Genomic DNA, 17,946 nt, shown 5'->3' with positions numbered 1-17,946 from the left:
CTGATTTCTAGACAGATTAGAGTCGTTAAAATTTGAAATTTTTAATAACTTTTTCATTAATGAGTGGCGAAGAAATGTTTTTATATTTTTAAAAAGAAAAAAGTACTAAAAGAAAGGAAGTTCTAATTTCTAAGGGGGGGGGGTGCTCAAGCCCGCCCTTTCCCCCCTATAAGGGCACCCTTGCATTCATTTTCTAAATAAATTACGAACTTCAGATCAACATCGTCTTTTGCAGAAAAGGTCAGTCTTTAAATTGGCAAGAATATTAAAAATGTGCAAGAATTTTTTATCTCCATATTAGCAAATTTTATAAAGAAGTTTACCTGAAATTAGAATTAGAAAATTAAAAAATTGAATATTTTAAGAATTTTGTGATAGCATCCTGCACTTGTTTTGAACTTATTTTATCCGAAATTACATACAAATACAAAAGTGACAACCAGCAACAGGCTCTGGGCCCAGCTAGACTGGTCCTAGTCAATTTACAATCCCCAGTGAAGATCAATGGCCCTCTTAAATCTATCTACTCCCTTGCTCATTACCACCTCTTCCGGTAAGCTGTTCCAAGGTTCCACTACCCTGCTAAAATAATAATTTTTCCTAATATCCATGTTAGCCTGAGATTTAAATAGCTTAAAACAATGACTCCTTGTCCTGTTTTCAGTGCTAAACTTCAGCCCCATAACATCTTTCATTTTAATAAATTTAAACAACTGAATCATGTCCCCTCGGTCTCTTCTTTGCTCAAGACTACATTTTTAGCCTTCTAAGCCTGAAATCATAATCTAAGTGGGAAAGTCCATTTATTAGCCTTGTAGCCCACCTTTGGACTCTTTCCAATACATTAATGTCTTTCTTAAGATAAGGAGACCAAAACTGAACAGCATACTCCAAATGGTGTCTTACCAAACTTCTATATAAGGGCAGAAGAACTTCTTTGGATTTGTTTGAAATAGATCTATTGATAAACCCAAGCATCTTATTGGCTTTGTTACTAGCAATGCTGCACATGAAAATTGGTTGAACCGTCTTAGTTCTGTAGTAAATACAAACGGTTAAACTCTTTTTTTTTTTTTTTTTTTTTTTTTGTGTTAAGATGAACTATCACGATAATTTTCTGAACCTGCGTAAAAATGCTAAGATTTTGCAGTGGCAACTTTTCAGATTTTTTGAAATGGGGTCACAATTTTTCCTGTATCACTGGAATGAACGAATTCTGAAGTTCATAGGTTATGTAGAGAAACCAATGAGATTCATGATAGTTATAGGTCAGCGCAATCATGATGTTTTCCCTATCCAATGCCATAAAGGGCAAGATCCCAAAAATCATTGATTGTTACAAAACTCATGTTTTTAGATACTAGAGAAACATGTACAAATTTTATCACAAATGAAAAAATTAACTTTCTTCTTGATAACTTATTCTACCCCAGTCTCCAGTAAGAAATAATGATGAAAAATTTCAAGCTTTTAAGACACATTTAAAGATAAACTTCACAATTTAACATGTTTAAAAAAAGTAGTCTCTGGTCAGAACCAGGCAATTATTTTCCAAAATTTTGATATCAAAGTGCAATAGCTCCTAAGAACCAGAGCTGCGGAGTCGGAGCGAAAATGACCGATTCCGACTTCAACTCCTTGATTTTGAAGCGTCTAACTCCAACACCGGCTTTTTTCTTTTTTTTTCTTTTTCAATATATTTCTCCTCATAAGAAGGGGAAAAACCCTTAACTGATTGAAATAGTAGATTTTTTTAATGAAATTTTCGAGTCATGTTTTATTGTAAAAGTAAGATGCATACAAAGTTGGAAATTCAATTTGAAAATCGAATTTTCCAATAGTTGAGATCTTTAAAGTGAGATTACTCAAAAACCCTCACTTTTTAAAAGAAATGAGAAGGGTTAGTTTGCTCCCCTTTTAATGTTTTACAAATTGATATTGATCAAGTTGTATGAATTCAATTTTTGAAAGCCTTAACTTTAGAAAAGGAAGCTTTCTTGCAAAGCCACCGGGGGGACACCCATCTGGAGGGGAGGGGTAACACCCCAAGTTAATTTAGGAATTTATAAAAATAAATATTTTAATTCCGAAATAATTATCTTAATAAATATGTATTAATTCAATCAACGCAATTTATCTTACATTATATTTCCTCTATAAAATTTCAAAGAAAATAGGGTACTATGTTGCTCGGGGAGGATGGGTACATATGGTGCAAAGTTTATACAAAATAACGGCGGTATACTGCTTTGCATAAATAACTATACCTATATTTCTTCTTCACTCAATTTTAAACTCAAATTTTATTGGCTGCTTTAAAAGTAACCTTAATATAAAGATTTTAAAATTAACTTCTATTGAGCATTGTAATCAAGAAATCATATACTGATTTTATTTCATACCTTTTGCTGAGAACCGTGTTTACAGAATAGTCTTAAGATTTAAAAAAATGTTTTTCATATTTTATTGGATCTTTTGAATTAGCGCTTTCGCGCCAAAACTAATTTGAATTTGCCGTCCTCTCAGAAGTTTCCACCCAGGCTACGGCCCCGACTTGCCCCAGGGATACATTTCTTTTACTATTTTATAACTGAGATCAAAGTAAAAATTATTTTAAGATTCAAAAACTGCTTTTACTTACAAAACATTAGAGAATAAAACCTTTGCTGACTGTTGCTAATAGAAAAAAAAAACTTATAAAAGCAAGCAAACTAGCGGGTCTGTGGAGGTAGCTATCACGGAAAGTGAAAATTTGATAAATAAAGAAGCCAGCTAGTTGGCAATGACAGTTAGTTTCTTAGTAGTAAATCTTTATTTATAAATCGAACCAATTTGTAGGAAGTTTTATTAAAAAATGTAAAGAGATTCATTGAAAATTAGAGAAAAAAGAAGCCCGGAGTTGGAATCGGCCTACTTTCCAACAACTCCTACTCCTTAACCCCAAAATCACTCCGACTCGGACTCCATAGCCCTGCTAAGAACATCCCAAGAACTTAGAATCTGTAGTTCTCGTGAGTTATCCCTAATTTGATGAAATAGATGGTCCTCGATAGATTGTTGCACAATTTAGAGTTGAACCATTATTATCTTCATGTCAGAGTAAATTCAAGCACACCATAAGTAGCATCAGTAATTTGCTGTGCTGTGAAAAGCATTGGTTCTAAAAATCGTTGCCAAAAGAAGACGTATTTTGAAGGAAAAACACTCGTTTTTGCTTTCGACTAGGTACTAGTTTTGATAGCAATATCTAATATGTGCTTGTATTTTTGTTAATATCTCTACTTAATTGCATTTTTATGTTATGCAAATTTTCAGCTATAGTGCTTTTTCTTCTTAGAACTCTGTTGGTAACATTTTATTTTTTTATTTATTACTTTTTTCGTTTTAGTCTGCCTACATTAATTACTTTTATCAAAAAATATTGTATATATTGTATATACAATAATATTGTATATACAAAAAATATTGTATATATTTTTTTACTGTTTATATTTTTAAAAGGAGAATTCCCTTTTACTTTAATAAAGCTGTCCGGAAAATTACTTTGGTGAGAAATGTGAGTTGTCTTCGTGTCCATGTGTTAGAGGTGGAATTTGTGTTGGGGAAACAGAATTCAGCTGTCTTTGTCCATTTGGTAAGTACATGAAGTATTAAAGTTATAATTGGTTTAAAAAGTTTTTGCTGCTATAAAAGGTTTTTGTTGCTATTGTTTTTTAAGCTAATACATAGGAATATGATTCTATAAGCGAACAAGCAAAATAGTTTCATGATTAAGTTTGGGAAAAAAAAAAATATGATGTCCTGATTTATAGCATTTTCAAACAATTTAAAATCTAACTTGGCCAACATTTAAGCTGTAACTAATGTATTAGTTGCAGCACCAAATCACTCCTCTTAGTTTTCTACTGATGAGCAACTTCTAAATGTTAACTTTTAATGCTTATCACAACAAAAATCTCTATTTGTTCACTGTTGCAATATTTTTAGAACGATAATTTATGCGTTTAAGTTTAGCTTGATATTTACTGTATTTTCCTGCACATTATCCGTAGTGGCATATAATCCGCAGATCCTAAAATAGGCTTGAGGAAAAAAATCTTTGTATAATCCGCGGATAATAGGATGTAAAAAAACGAAGTTTTGATTTAGCATGCATTTTCAACATCTAAATTAAAAAGGTGAAAAAGTAACAACTTTTCAGGTATAATCAAAATTAATACAAAAAAAAAATCTCAAAAAGAATGGTTTTTTCTTCAAATCGTGATTGTAGTACATTAATTACTTGAAGACAAAAAGTCAAAACAAAGTAGTAAACATTCTAATCTTGTGCAATTGAAGGCTTCTTCCTCTGTGGTTGCTTATTTTACATAGCCTGAATGGCGTAAGAGGAAGATTCAAGCTATGTAAAATAGGCAACCTAGAAGCAACGAAACGGTCTATCTGCAAATCCTGCTGCAAATATTGAGGTTCAATGCGTTGGTGTTGAGAAAATATAGTGCAGACAATCCAATCCTAAACATGGTATATTCGCTATCTCATTAGTTTTACACTTTTTTAACACATAATCCATGGATTATACGCAAGAAAAAACTGTCGTTAAAGAACTATTATTGTATACAGTTGTAATCAAGGCTAAATTTAGCTCCATGCTGCCCATAGGCAAACCTAAAATTTGCCTCCCGTCTCTTCCTAATGCTGCCCTGCCTCTGAAATAATACTTTATTCTTATTACTTGATGTTACAGCCATCATCTATGCCACCTTATGAAAAGCCATATTTGAGTGCAAATAGTCTTTTCATTTATGGCTGTAAATTGTTTAAAAATGATTGCTCGTTACCAGTAAAATTAGTGTTTTGTGATTTTCTCCTATTAACACCTTAAATGCCTGTATTTGACTTTTTTTTTTTTTTTTTTTGTACTACGTTGTTACTTTAGGAAGAAACTGACTTATTTTTGAATTATACCTATTATTTATGGACTTTTATCTATAATTATGTTTTCTAGGTTGGACTGGAAAAACATGTGAAACTGAAATTGAAACTTGTGATCGAAGTTTTTGCAATGGTGGATTGTGCTTACTTGACTCATCTGTGGAATATAATATCACCAGCAACATTACTTGCTTTTGTGTACCAGATTATCATGGGAAATTTTGTGAATTTCGATACAATGAGTGTGTTCCAGAACCTTCTTGCGAAAATGGCGCTACATGTATTGATGATATTGATGGATTTTCATGCATCTGTCCAGCAGGCTTTTTAGGTTAATTTCAAATCATATTATTTTTTACTCTTATTGACTGTCATTGGAAATTTGGAAGTGGTAATGTATGTTATTATGTTAAAAGAAGTTTTTCATTTGTAACTGTTGATGAAGTCTGAGTGAAATTTATAATTCAGACTTCTGTTATTGCTTATATAAATTGCTTTTAATACTAATTTCTTTCCTCTTTAAATACAATTTTGTTTTCCACTTTTACTGTTTCAAAAGTTTTAATCAGATTAGCTTGAATCTATTTTTGATTACTGTTTTTTTCTCTAATAAAAATTACATGTACAAAAATATTTAGTCAACATGCTGGATCATGTATGAATATGCTTAACTCAAAGTACTTTTAAATGTTTAGAATGGGTTTCAAGTTTGTGGTTGATTTAAGGGAGTATACTGTATGTATAACAAATGATGCACTTGAAATACCAATCAAGTTTTTTTTTTTTTTTTTTTTTTCAATATTGATCTACATAAAAAGCAGACTTAAATGACTATTTTCACGTTTTGACTTTTTGAACCCTCTTTCTCATTGAAAGGTTCTTAACAAATTATTATTATTCATTTATTATTATTATTTAAGTATGAGATGTAAAATTTTTCTTATGATTTTGCACAAAAAACCTTTTTCTTATAAAATCTGATGGTACAGCCACAAATGTAGGTGAGGTTTTGTCGAAGTACTCTGATTCACAAACACTTGGAAAATTCTCATGTCTTAACAGAAAAAATGGAAAATTACGAGTAATTTTCTGTATTTGAATCGGTTTCTTAGATGCTAATTGCATCAAGAATATTATTATTATTATTTTAATTCCAACACTACTTCTAAATTTTTATTGTTCTTTAGTAATTGTTAATTTTAAATAATTAAAATGTTGTTGCTAAAATTCATAGAAATTTTTGAGCTTTTAAACTTTTAACTATCTTTAAAAAAGTATGTTCAGTTAGTGATTTCCGATCTCATTTATTAATCAGATTCAAAATTAGTGTGAATATTGAGGTTTCATGTAGAATCATTGCAATTCTTCCTCAGCTGAAAAGAATTTACTGTTAAATTCTTTTTGTGTAATTTTTAACTTTTAATTGTTCTTAAAAGTACTTAAACAATTCATTTTTTACTTTTTAGGGTCAACGTGCAATGAATCTTTTGTATGTACTGGAAATGATTGTTTATCTGCTCAGCGTAAGCAGTTTGTTATTCATCCGTCCTATTATCATGGAATTCAAACTGCCGTACGGACATTTTCACACATAGAAAATGAGTATGAACCAATGTTCCTGGATCCCTCATCAACTCACAATATTCACTTGTATCCTTCAGAATTTTCATCATTCACTCCCACAAACGCTCAACATAGAATTGCACATGAAGTATTCCGTGAACAAGAGCATTTTGAGTCATCTATGGGCTTTCTCAGATCCAGTGAACTGAAAGAACTCGCTGGAACCATTGCACCCATCACAAAATCAGTTGAATCTTTCAAAACTGCAGTTTTTCCGTTGCCAAATACGCCATTGCTATCGAATGGAAACATTTCACCGCCGATTCATCTGCATAGCAGAAGTGTACTTACATCTGAAATCAATTCTTCAAGGGTTTTTTCAACAATTAATACTTCAGTTTTCAATTCTTCAAAAAGTGGTGATGGGTTTTTAACTAATTCTTCTAAAGCTGTTATGTCACTGCCTTCTATTGTTAACACTGGTAAGTATTTTAATTTGTTATGTACTTTATTGTTAATTTAATGTCATAGTCTTCTTATACAAACAGCCATATATCTTTCAAAAAGGAACCTCTAAGTAGATCTGCAAATGAGCTTGGGTTTGAAAACATCTAAGTGACAAATTATATGCACATTGCACAAACTCTTTAGTAGTGGATAATCCTCATAAAAAAATTATAAAAAACCTAATTTTATTGAGTTGAATGGTATAAATTACAGCAGACCAAAGAATTATATATAATATATAAATTTAAAGAGAAATGTTATAACAGTAAAAACAAAATTGGTGGAGCTTTTTTTGTGGTTGTGTTAATATAACTGCAAGTGTGCCACTCTCCTCCGAGTTTATTCAAAAAAAAAAAATAAAAAAAATCTGAAAGTAAATTTCTACCTCTCATAAAAATCTGAAAAATTTATGCCAAAATTACATCCCAAGAACAGTTAAAATTAGCAATTGTTAGTAATTATTTTGCTCTGAAACCTAATAAATAAATGTAATACATGGAAAATGATAAGCTGGGAGAAAAAATGCTCCGCTAAAATGAATGTATTCACATGCATTAAAAACAGTTGTAATAACCCCAAAAAAAAGTTGAAATTAAATCCAAAAGATTACGTGAAAACTCAAAATGCATCTGCAGAAGATATTTCTGAGCGTGATACTAAGTGTGTCCCTTATCATTTACTCCTTTCTTTTAGGGAAAATGTAGTACACAAACTAGTATTTCAGAAATAAATGATATAGTGTAAATTTCAATTTAAACTTGAATTCGAAAACAGGGCAAAGTTGAAAAATTAATGAATGCAGGGCTAGAAAAATCTGTAAAATTTTACATGCCCTGCCAGGCATGTTTGTCTAAAAGATACATGCCCAGTTTTCCCTATTGTATATCAATAAAAGCATTTGAATTTGTTGTACAGCATTAATCAGACAAATTATTTTTATATAAATCATAAAAAAAAGTTTGAATATATAGTACATAATAAGCCTTCGTTAAATTTAACAAAGTTTAAATTATATAATGGGAGGGATCGCTTCCAGGCAAACTGGAAACAGCAAACCATCTTAGCAATCGGGCTTGAAATAAATTTTGAGCTACAAATTTTTCAATAAAATGCGAAATAATAAAGTTTTAGGAGCCGGGCATGTAAGGGTAAAAGATTCAAGCCCGATCGGAATTTTTACATGCTCCAGGCATGTCGGGCAGTATAATTTTCGAGCCCTGAATGAATGTCAAATAAATTACAGATAGTAAGTGGAAATGAACTCTTGATTTATGATGAATTAATTCTGCTTAATCTTATGATTGGAGTATGTAGTTGCAAAAGTAGGTGTCTCCAAAAGGAATGTTTTGGGAAAAATTCATATATGTTACTACACTGGTGGACAATTGCTAAGGACGGATGGCAATAGCAGTGTTAGCAACCACAAAATGGAAAGCAAGGAAATATGGAAATTAGCATAAGTTTGGGACACAGTAAGACGTGTTGTGAGCATGCAAATTTTAGACTCACGGCTTTGCTGGTCAGGTGATAGAGCTAATAAGCAATGTAAAGGATTGGGTGTGTGATGTCCATTGTTGTTCAAAAGCAAATTTTGACGGGAAAGAATCAATTGACCAACTTGCAGTTTTCGGTATGTCTTCCCAACATCCCTTAGATAATTTTATGGGTGGCCATGTGGTTGGCAACAAAGAAGGACAGAAAAATTTAGATGTTGCCAGGGAGTTCGATGTCAGTTACAGGATTGTTTCTAGCGTTTGAAAATCATTTCAAACAAATGGAATATATAAGCAAATGTCAGGAGGGAGGTCGTGTACGCAATAAGATGTCAGCAGAAGATTATTTAGTGCTAGCCAGGAAAAAGAACCAGCACAACACAGCTACTGATGCAGCAATGCAGTTTCCTGCTGCTTCTAGCAAGCAAATATCCCAAAAAACTGTAGCCAGACATTTGAATGCAGTAAGACTATACACACTTCAGCTTGTTTTGTTCATCCCATTGTCTACAATCAGTGTTTTGCTCATTCGTAATTATGTCTTCAGCATTGCATTTGGAGAGAAGTCCACTGGACTTGGTTACTATTATCAGATGAAAGCAGGTTCAGTCTGTTGTTTAATTGTGGACAACAACTAACCTGGTATAAGATTAGTACAGCATACAAGCCAGCAAACATAAAAGAAAAGAACTAGTATCCTACAAGTTGTGTCAGGGTATGGGTAGGATTATGATCAATGGCCGTACGTTGCTTGTATGCTTCCAAACAAAACTATGATGCTTAGTGATGTATTAATTTTGCTCTGCTGCTTCATGTTCACTTGTTCTGTGGTGCTGTGGGCGATAAATTTGTTTTCATGGATGGCAAAGTAACGTAATTAACAATTGCCATCCAGGAGTGTCTAGCTCACTCAAAATATTCAACCCATTGGATAGCCACCACGTTCTATGGATCTGAATCATATTGAAGATATTTATTATGCTTTGGGGAGCAGTCTTTCTGGTTGACAATGCCCTCCAATAAGCAAGGACACCCTTATCCATGACTGAAAAAAGAATGGGATAAATCCCAACAGCTGCTGGTTAAGTTTGTGTAAAGCATTACATGATGTGTGCAAGTTTGCATCGCTTTCCATGGTAGCCATATCCCATACTGACATCTTACGCCGGAACGCCTAAAGCGGTAATTACATTTATTCACTTTTATGTGCTGGCCCAAAATAACCGTTTCTTCCTTTGAATACTTTTCAACGTCTTCTGGATTTCAGAGCACAAAGCGTTATCATCATAGTGATGTTCTAGAGTTCTGGCATTAGTTTATTTCACTTGGCATCAAATTTCACTTACTTTTTTATGCGCTATATAGCCCAATGGCATCTGTCCTTAGCAATTGTCCACCAGTGTACAAATAGATATGAGTTGCAAAAACTTTTCCTGTTTGTTTAAACCATTTAGGGTACCATTTTGAAACTGATGTCTCAGGTTTTTGGTTATAGTTAAGTCTAACTTAATCTGGCAGTATTGTGAAGGCTACATAAATCCTAATCACAGCATTATAATGCTGCCAGGTTAGGTTTTCCCTAACTATAAGTATTGCAGTGAAAAAAGGTATTTGCCAAAAAATTGGAATGGGAGATACCTACTTTCACAGCTACATGCTTCAAATCATATTTCAAGTGTTTAGTTAGCTCCTCTTACTTTGTGTCTGCTCTTTTTTTTCCATGGTCTAGGCTTCTTTAGTCATACGTAAAAATTAGTATCAAACTAGTGAAGTCATGTGACTCAAAGAGACGGCATTTGTATTCGACTCAGGCCCAGATTCCAACATAAAGTGTATTTTAAACATGCATATACAATCAACTCTTGAGAACTTGAAAGTCCCAAGAGACCACATAAAACCTTCAAGTTATTGGCAACTTGAGTTATAAGAAGCTTCCACAGCTTTCTCAAGAGTTAGGAACCTAGTAAAAAAAAAAAAAAAAGACATATTTGAGCTCTAAGGCTTCGATTTATCTCAAATTGGTTGTCGGTATGTATTTCTGTAAAATAATTGATTTTAAATTTGTCTTGCTTGCAGGAATCAATGATTTCCAGTTCGCAAGTGATCCTTTTTTTGTGCCAAACAGAGCAACACCTGCAATTGAAATTCATTTTTCTAGTACAATCTACAGTATGCCAGTATCACCCTCTGATAATTCATTTGGACGAAGTCTTCCCGATTATTGCGAAGGCATGCATTGCCAAAATGGTGGTACCTCTACTGTAGTTTCAGAGTTTGACGAGGAACCTAGATGTGAGGTAACTTCCAAAATTAACAATTAATTTAAAGTATTATCATTGTAAAAGATCTAATTTATTGCATGATTAGCAACCATCTATAAAATATCAAGATTAGTTTAACCATCAAGGTCTCCCCTAAAGATAGAGCCGTAGCAAAATGTTTAAGCAATGTAGGTATTTAAATAATTTTTTGATGACGCTATGACATATATATTTTTTATAGTGTAGGAAATAAGTTCACATTTAAACATGCATATTAACACTACATTTTATAGATCAATTATTTTTATGTACTATCTAAGAATTTCTCAAAAATTTATCAAAATAAATTATATTTTTCCAATTCTAAATTTTGAAATTGATAGAGTTTTAAAATAGTCACCCCCCCCCCCCACACACACACACTTTTAAGTTGTGAAATGATATAATCTTCTGAATTAAAAGCTTAGTACTTCTCCTGCTATAAATCTATTCTTAATAATATTCATTACCCTTTTCTGCATTAACTATAAATGTGAACTATTCTAGCATTATTTGGTACACATTCGTTATTAAAATTTTATGAAGACATTACATCCCTCCCCCCTATTAAATTACATATTTTTATTAAATAGAAGTTAAAACTGACTTTACATTAAAAGATTCTTAGTAAACAACTCTTGTGAAAGACTTATTTTGTTTGAAAGAAAAAAAAAATCCGAAATTTTTAAGACACTATTCAAAATGCTAAACAAGAAAACTTTTTTTGTGGATGTTTTATGCTGTTCATATTTTTGCAGTGCATGTGCCCTCTGCTGTATGCCGGACCAAATTGTGAACGTGAGACATATTTACTCATTCCTCAGTTCCACAAACCTTCTTTCCTAAAGCATGCTCTACCTGCTGTTGAGCCTGAGAAAGGCCTGGATATAGATATAAGCTTCAAGACATCTTCACCAGAAGGAACAATTTTATTCACTGAAGCCACCAACAGCGGCTCATTTCTTATGCTCTACATTGAAGATGGTTTACTAAAATTCAGATTTTCCTGTGGCCATCAAACTACTGTGTTTATGGAGACTCATGCTTCTGTAAACAATAGCTTTTTTACATCAGTCTCTATTTCGTAAGTTCTTTTAAATGCGTCCAAGTATTTAGAAACTTTAGTTGGTGAATTTTAATGCTTCTTTAATATTTTTAAGTAATGTGTGGTTTAGTTTTGACTTTTTTTTTTTTGTATTTAAGATGACCACACATCCCGTTTTCAGGTAGCCTATCCCATTGTCCTTGCAGCTTAGTTGGAGGACTATGAAATGTCCCATTTTTTGAATGGACTGAATGATAGTGGAACTATTACTATCAATAGTTGTTGGGGAGCATTTTTTAAGCATTTTCATACAAATAATTTGAATTATGCAATTTTTTTTAATGTAATTATTGCATACATTTCATGTTTTCCCAGTCCTAATGTGCTGATAGAAAAGGTTATGTTGCTTATGAAATTTTTATGGACTAGCGGAAAAGCACAGTTGAAACTCCGGGTTTGTAAAATAATGTTGATAAAAATGTAAAAATTGTATGAAATGCTGTCAAGATTTTCATTCTTGTTTCAAATCGGCACCAAATTTTCACAAGCAAATTTGTACATTAAAAATATAATACTGTATAGATTCCTTTATTATATGTTAATATTTTTGGTTTTTTTTTCTGCAATAAGCAGGATCTGAAAAAAGATGCTACTTTTTTTTAATGCACAAGCAGTTACTTAAATTTATTAACTGTCCTATTTTTAGGAAAACATAAATTGTCACATTATTTGTGTCCCCATTATGTATTTTTAAATGTATATCTATAGTTGGGGCAAACCTAACCTGGCAGCATTGTAAAGGCTATGCAGTTCCTAATCACAGCATTATGATGCTACCAGATTAGGCTTGCCCCAACTGTAGTTTCCCTTTAAATATTAATAATCATACTAGTTTTCATTTTTAAACTATTTGTTCTGATTATGTATTTCCACTGAACTATCAATTACCAACTCCTGAATATTTAATTTGTGCAATTTTTTTTCCTTCTAGGCTGTCTTGGACCCCAGATATAGCTCAAGTAAAGAATGCGTCGTGTAATGTTGGATTGCTAGTGAATGGATCAGCACCAATGAGTGGCCAACAGTTTGTTGTGTTCCCTAGATTTGATTTTCAGCACATTTATATTGGAGGGATCCCTCTGAATTTTAAAACATCTGTTTCTGAAATTCACAAAGTTACCTCCTTGGAAGGATGTGTCATATTTCTCCAAGTAAATATTTAATTTTAATTTGATGTCTCTGTTTGTGTGCCCTTGAAATGTAAAACTTGGCAACTATCTTAGTTTCACCCAGTAAGAAGGCCATTTTACGAAATACAAATATTTTAGGTCCCTTATGTGATGCCTATTTTTCATCTTACTACTATTATATATGCGAAAGTTTGTCTGTATGGATGTATGGATGTTTGTTACTCTTTCACGCAAAAACTACTGAATGGATTTTGATGAAACTTTTCAATAATATAGCTTATGCATCAGAATAACACATAGGGTAGTTTTCGTCCCATTATGGGGGGAAAACCCCCTTAGAGGGGCAATAAAACACAATTTTCGTATAAATTCTCTAATATGGGGATGAAAAAATACTTGCACATATTAACATTATATGTCCATCGAAAACTCTTGATTTTTCTGCTGAAGAGGGCACCTGTTTGAAATTTCTAAGTAGAATAAAAAACGAGTTATGAGCTTTTTAGTTCCATGTTCGAAGGCTTTCCTTAACTCAATACAATATTTAGTGTATCATCTCAACTCCCTGTCGATAGCGACTATTGTTGTATTGTTGACTATCTTTGCTTTTCGTGACTGTTCAAGGCTTTTCTCAAGTCAAATCTTGAAGTAAGATTTTTGCACAAGATTGGCAAATAATACATGGATTTGGCTGATTTTTTTTCCATTTTAATGCAACTTTGAGACAATTAATGTTTTTTTTTTTATTTATTTGTATTGACTGGGTATTTAATCGATCATCTGGAATCTAGCCAAACTTTTTTTGTGGAATCATTTCAATAGCTAAGGCATTTGGCATTCTTTTCAACTGTCGCTGTTTTTGAAGCTAAAGACTACGCAGTACTGTGTTTCTTGGTTTTCACCATGTAACCAAATATCGCCATTTCTTTAATATTTCTTTCTTTAAATTTGTTAACACGTAAAATAATTCGCCAACTAATTTGCAAATTCATAAACAGCGCAAAAACTTCCATTACTTTGTCTTTGCACACAATTTCAAACAATTGCCAAATTTTACTGTTTATTGGAAACATTTCGGGTAGCATCATTGTTGACCCTATTTTGGGACGATTTCTACGGTAAGAAGTTCTACATTATACAATAATTTAGATTGCCGGTGTAGCGCTGGATATTATGCATTTGATGGAGATCGGGATTATAAGGGAACTGTTTCACTTTATTTAAGAATAGTTGACCTCACTCGAATAGGATTTTTTGGGAATTACCCTAACTGACTTCTTTACAACTCCTGAACGTTTTCGTGATTTATTTTTTGTGATTTTTGGGTGTCTTCTCAGTTTTGCCGACATTTCATTTACTCCCCTTCCCCCTGATTTTCAGTTTTAATCATACCTTTTGATACATTTAAGGGGACAGACAATTTGAAATGTCAGCAAAACTAGAGACAAACAATTTTTTGGTAACTATTTGACCTCTGCCTGTAATGACCATTAACTTAAATCAATTGAAAAAAAATACATCAACGTGAGCGAAGCCGCAGGCAAAAGCTAGTTAAAAATAATGATAATAATTAAATTTAAAAATGTTAAAAACAAAATTTTCTTTCTTAAGGTATTTTATATGTGTATTATTTAACACTAGAAAGACGGAGGCGGTCATTTTGACAGCAAATGATTTTCAAACGCTCATATTTGTTGCATTTAATTTTCAAACTCTTTTTTCCTTTATTGACTTTTCCCAACAATTTATTAAGATCTCGCAAAAGTAAATTTTATTTCTTTAGGCTCATTATTACAGTCGCTATAAATGTTTACACCTAGAAAGACTGACGGCAGTCATTTTTACTGCTCATCGAACTGTTATTTACACTTCCGATTTTGTTCACTTTTCTCTTATCAAATATGTGTACCACGGATTTTTTTTTTTTTTTAGTTGTCAGGGTGAGTAACATTCTTTTGTGATTAGTGGATTTGAGTCGCATCTGCTGGTCAGGTGCAGTTCTTTGAACTGTTAGGAAAATGCAACACACCTGTTGGTCACATGCTTTTTTTTTTTTTCTGCTGTTATAGCAGGGGAGAAAGTTGACTTTGAAAAGCATGTGACTGGACACATGAAATTCTTTTGGTTTTGAAAATGGGTCGATTTAGAACAGGTGGATTTTAAAAACTTCTGCTGGAATTATTTTGTGCATTAAAACATGTGTTTTGTTTGAAACATAGGCATTTGTTTCCTTTGATGTTCTTGAAATTTTCAGTCTCATAATTTTCTTCCTGATGTCGCAAAGAGCCGTTTTGAAAAACAAAGCTTATCAGAAAATGAATTTTTGCAACTGTTGCAGAATTTGTCTGAAATTGATTGTGGTTCAGATGAACAGTCTGAGTTATCTGAAGAGGAATACATACCTAGCGATGAAAATAATATACTTTCATCAGTTGATTGCGATAATTTTTCGGAACCTAAAAATGCACAAAAAGGATTCTAGTAAAGATAATGATAAAGTTTCTACCTCAGGGAAGAAACGAAAACCATGTCAAATGAAACAATGTGGAAATAAAACTACGAACATTTGTTCTGATTGCAAAAACACAGTTTGTGGCTCATGTACAGGCAAAGTGATGAAGATGATTATTTGTAAATATTGTAAAAAAGAGTAATGTAAGTATATTACAATATTTATGCATTTAAGAAATGAATCACATGAATAGTTGAAAATACTTGTTAGTGATTACATGCTTAGAAAATGTCCTCTATTTTGTACAAATATAATCTTTTGCAATATACTTATCATAAATGTGTTTTTCACTTGATAGAACATATCTAAAAAAAAGCTGCATGACACTAATTTACAGGTTATATTATGATTAAATTGTTAAATTAATTTCAAATGCATCAAAACAAATCTTTCCTATGTTTAAAAATCCTGAAAATAAATAATTTTCAACCTTTTAAGTACAGCGGTCAAAATGACTGCCGCTAGTCTTTTCTAGGTATACGGAAAACGTCGTCTTTCTAGTGTTAAGCAGTTGTTTTCCCCTAATAACTTTTTCAATTGTGCACAGGGTGCAGCAAGCTAATTTCCTTTCTTTGTGTTGCAATAAAATAAAAAGTTGTAATGATATCTTTTAATTGATTTTTTTAAGTACAAAAGTTTAATATTTAAATTGTGGTTTATGTCATTTTAAAAACCATGTTGAATACCTGACACCTGCCCTAAATGATGCACAGAGTAAACTAAATGTTCCTCATCACTCGCTTAAGCATATTTATGGACATGCATAACACTTTGTGCTTTAGTTTTATGGTTGCATTGATTTTAGCATAGGACTTTTGCTACAATAGAAACTCTTATATCTGCTGTTCTTAATCATTGAGAAGGCTGGAACAAACCTAATATGATACAGAAAAAAAGTTCTTTTGAGTGACAGAAAATGGTAAGGGATGGGGGAAATCTTTCATCCCTTCAATAGGCAATTTATGGGAAATTTTAACTTAAATATTCATTACAGTGGTACCCGCACGGCTTTGCCCGTAGTTGAAAATTAAAAGGTCATTCGGTTCGCATGTGTATTTACAAATAATGGATGACGAATTTCTCGCCAATTGGCTGTGTTCATTCGCTCTCCCATTCCACATCATGATAATTTCGTAATTTACTTGTCCATCTTATGACAATTTTGCCCCGGAAAATGCTCTTGGAATTGAAATAGAAAAATGAACAAAATCAATTTTCGAAAAATCGCTTCGAGGTGCACACCTCCATGATACAAACTAACTTTGCCAAATTTTATGAAAATCGGCCGAACGGTCTAGACACTATGCTCGTCACAGACATCCAGACATCCTCCGGACAGAGAGACTTTCAGCTTTATTATTAGTAAAGATAAAAAGCAGATTTGAAAATGAAAAAAGAAAAAAAAAAAGAAATGCTCCAAGATGTAATCCCCGGGAGTTCAAAATAATTGTGTGTCAAATTTCAAGAATGTCTTTTCACAATTTCTTTGACTTAACTTTTTTTTCAATATATCGCTCATTTGGAAGAAGAGTGCCACAATATTAAGAAATGAAATTTTACAGGAGAAGCGCTTGAAGTTGATCACTTCAGGCAATTTGCATTACGAAAAGTAAGTTTGCTGTGCTCTCCAGTGGTTAATATTAGAACAAAAAATCTGTCGTTATTTTCCAAAGAAGCTAACGTCCTTTGAAAAGCCCTTTAAGTGAAAAGAAAAGAAAATTAAAAATTTTGTATTATGACACTCTTTTTCCAAACAAAGCAATATGGAGATACTGTCTCATAAAAGTCCTGTGTGTGTGCCGAAGAAATATATATATATATATATATTTAAAGTACATTTAATGAATATTTAAAAATAAGATTGTGAGATGTGTGAAATGTGTCTGTTCCCCCTCCTTCCAAATTACTCTTGAGGATATAATCTGATCAGGGGTGATTGTGTTCCGGTATTTTACCGAATTTCCGGTATTTTCGGACGTATTTCCGATATTTTTATGTCCAAAAATACCGGAATTATGTTGTTTTTTTTTTTGTTATGCTTTTATCTCCCTACCTCCGCATTTTTTAAAAAATTATATAATACTCATCAAATATACCTGCAAGAGCCTTAAGATGAACAGCTATCCCTTAAGATGGACAAATGTCAAGATAATTTTGTATAACACCAGCTCAAAACTAACTTTGTAACCCATTAAAATTTTAATCAAATGTACACACACTATTTTGACTCAGAACTATGGCAAAGGTGCACTTAAATAATAGGAGCCAAAGATTACCCCCCCCCCCCCCCCCCCCCGTTCTCGCTTTGAAACTTTCAGGTATTTTTTGATGAACTCACAATCACCCCTGTCTGATTCGAACAAGCATATTTGTTCAAAAGTTCTCAGTCACAGTTCCTTATTCT

The 17,946-nt window shown here is 32.4% G+C and overlaps 1 protein-coding gene across 1 annotated transcript in view; it reads left to right on the top strand.

Annotated features, from left to right (window-relative positions):
• Positions 1 to 17,946, top strand: part of LOC129235168 (protein eyes shut homolog) — a 62,367-nt gene that overhangs the window by 6,582 nt on the left and 37,839 nt on the right. The window contains exons 4-9 of the mRNA XM_054868857.1: positions 3,528 to 3,634; positions 5,006 to 5,263; positions 6,399 to 6,455; positions 10,572 to 10,792; positions 11,554 to 11,879; positions 12,832 to 13,051. Of these exons, the coding sequence (XP_054724832.1) occupies positions 3,528 to 3,634; positions 5,006 to 5,263; positions 6,399 to 6,455; positions 10,572 to 10,792; positions 11,554 to 11,879; positions 12,832 to 13,051 (1,189 nt within the window). The remainder of the gene's footprint in view (positions 1 to 3,527; positions 3,635 to 5,005; positions 5,264 to 6,398; positions 6,456 to 10,571; positions 10,793 to 11,553; positions 11,880 to 12,831; positions 13,052 to 17,946) is intronic.

The sequence above is a fragment of the Uloborus diversus genome, chromosome 2 (assembly GCF_026930045.1).
Source record: "Uloborus diversus isolate 005 chromosome 2, Udiv.v.3.1, whole genome shotgun sequence".
In the NCBI taxonomy this organism is placed as follows: domain Eukaryota; kingdom Metazoa; phylum Arthropoda; class Arachnida; order Araneae; family Uloboridae; genus Uloborus; species Uloborus diversus.
The sequence above is the reverse complement of the archived record's forward strand: the minus strand, read 5'-3'. Positions and strand labels throughout refer to the sequence as shown.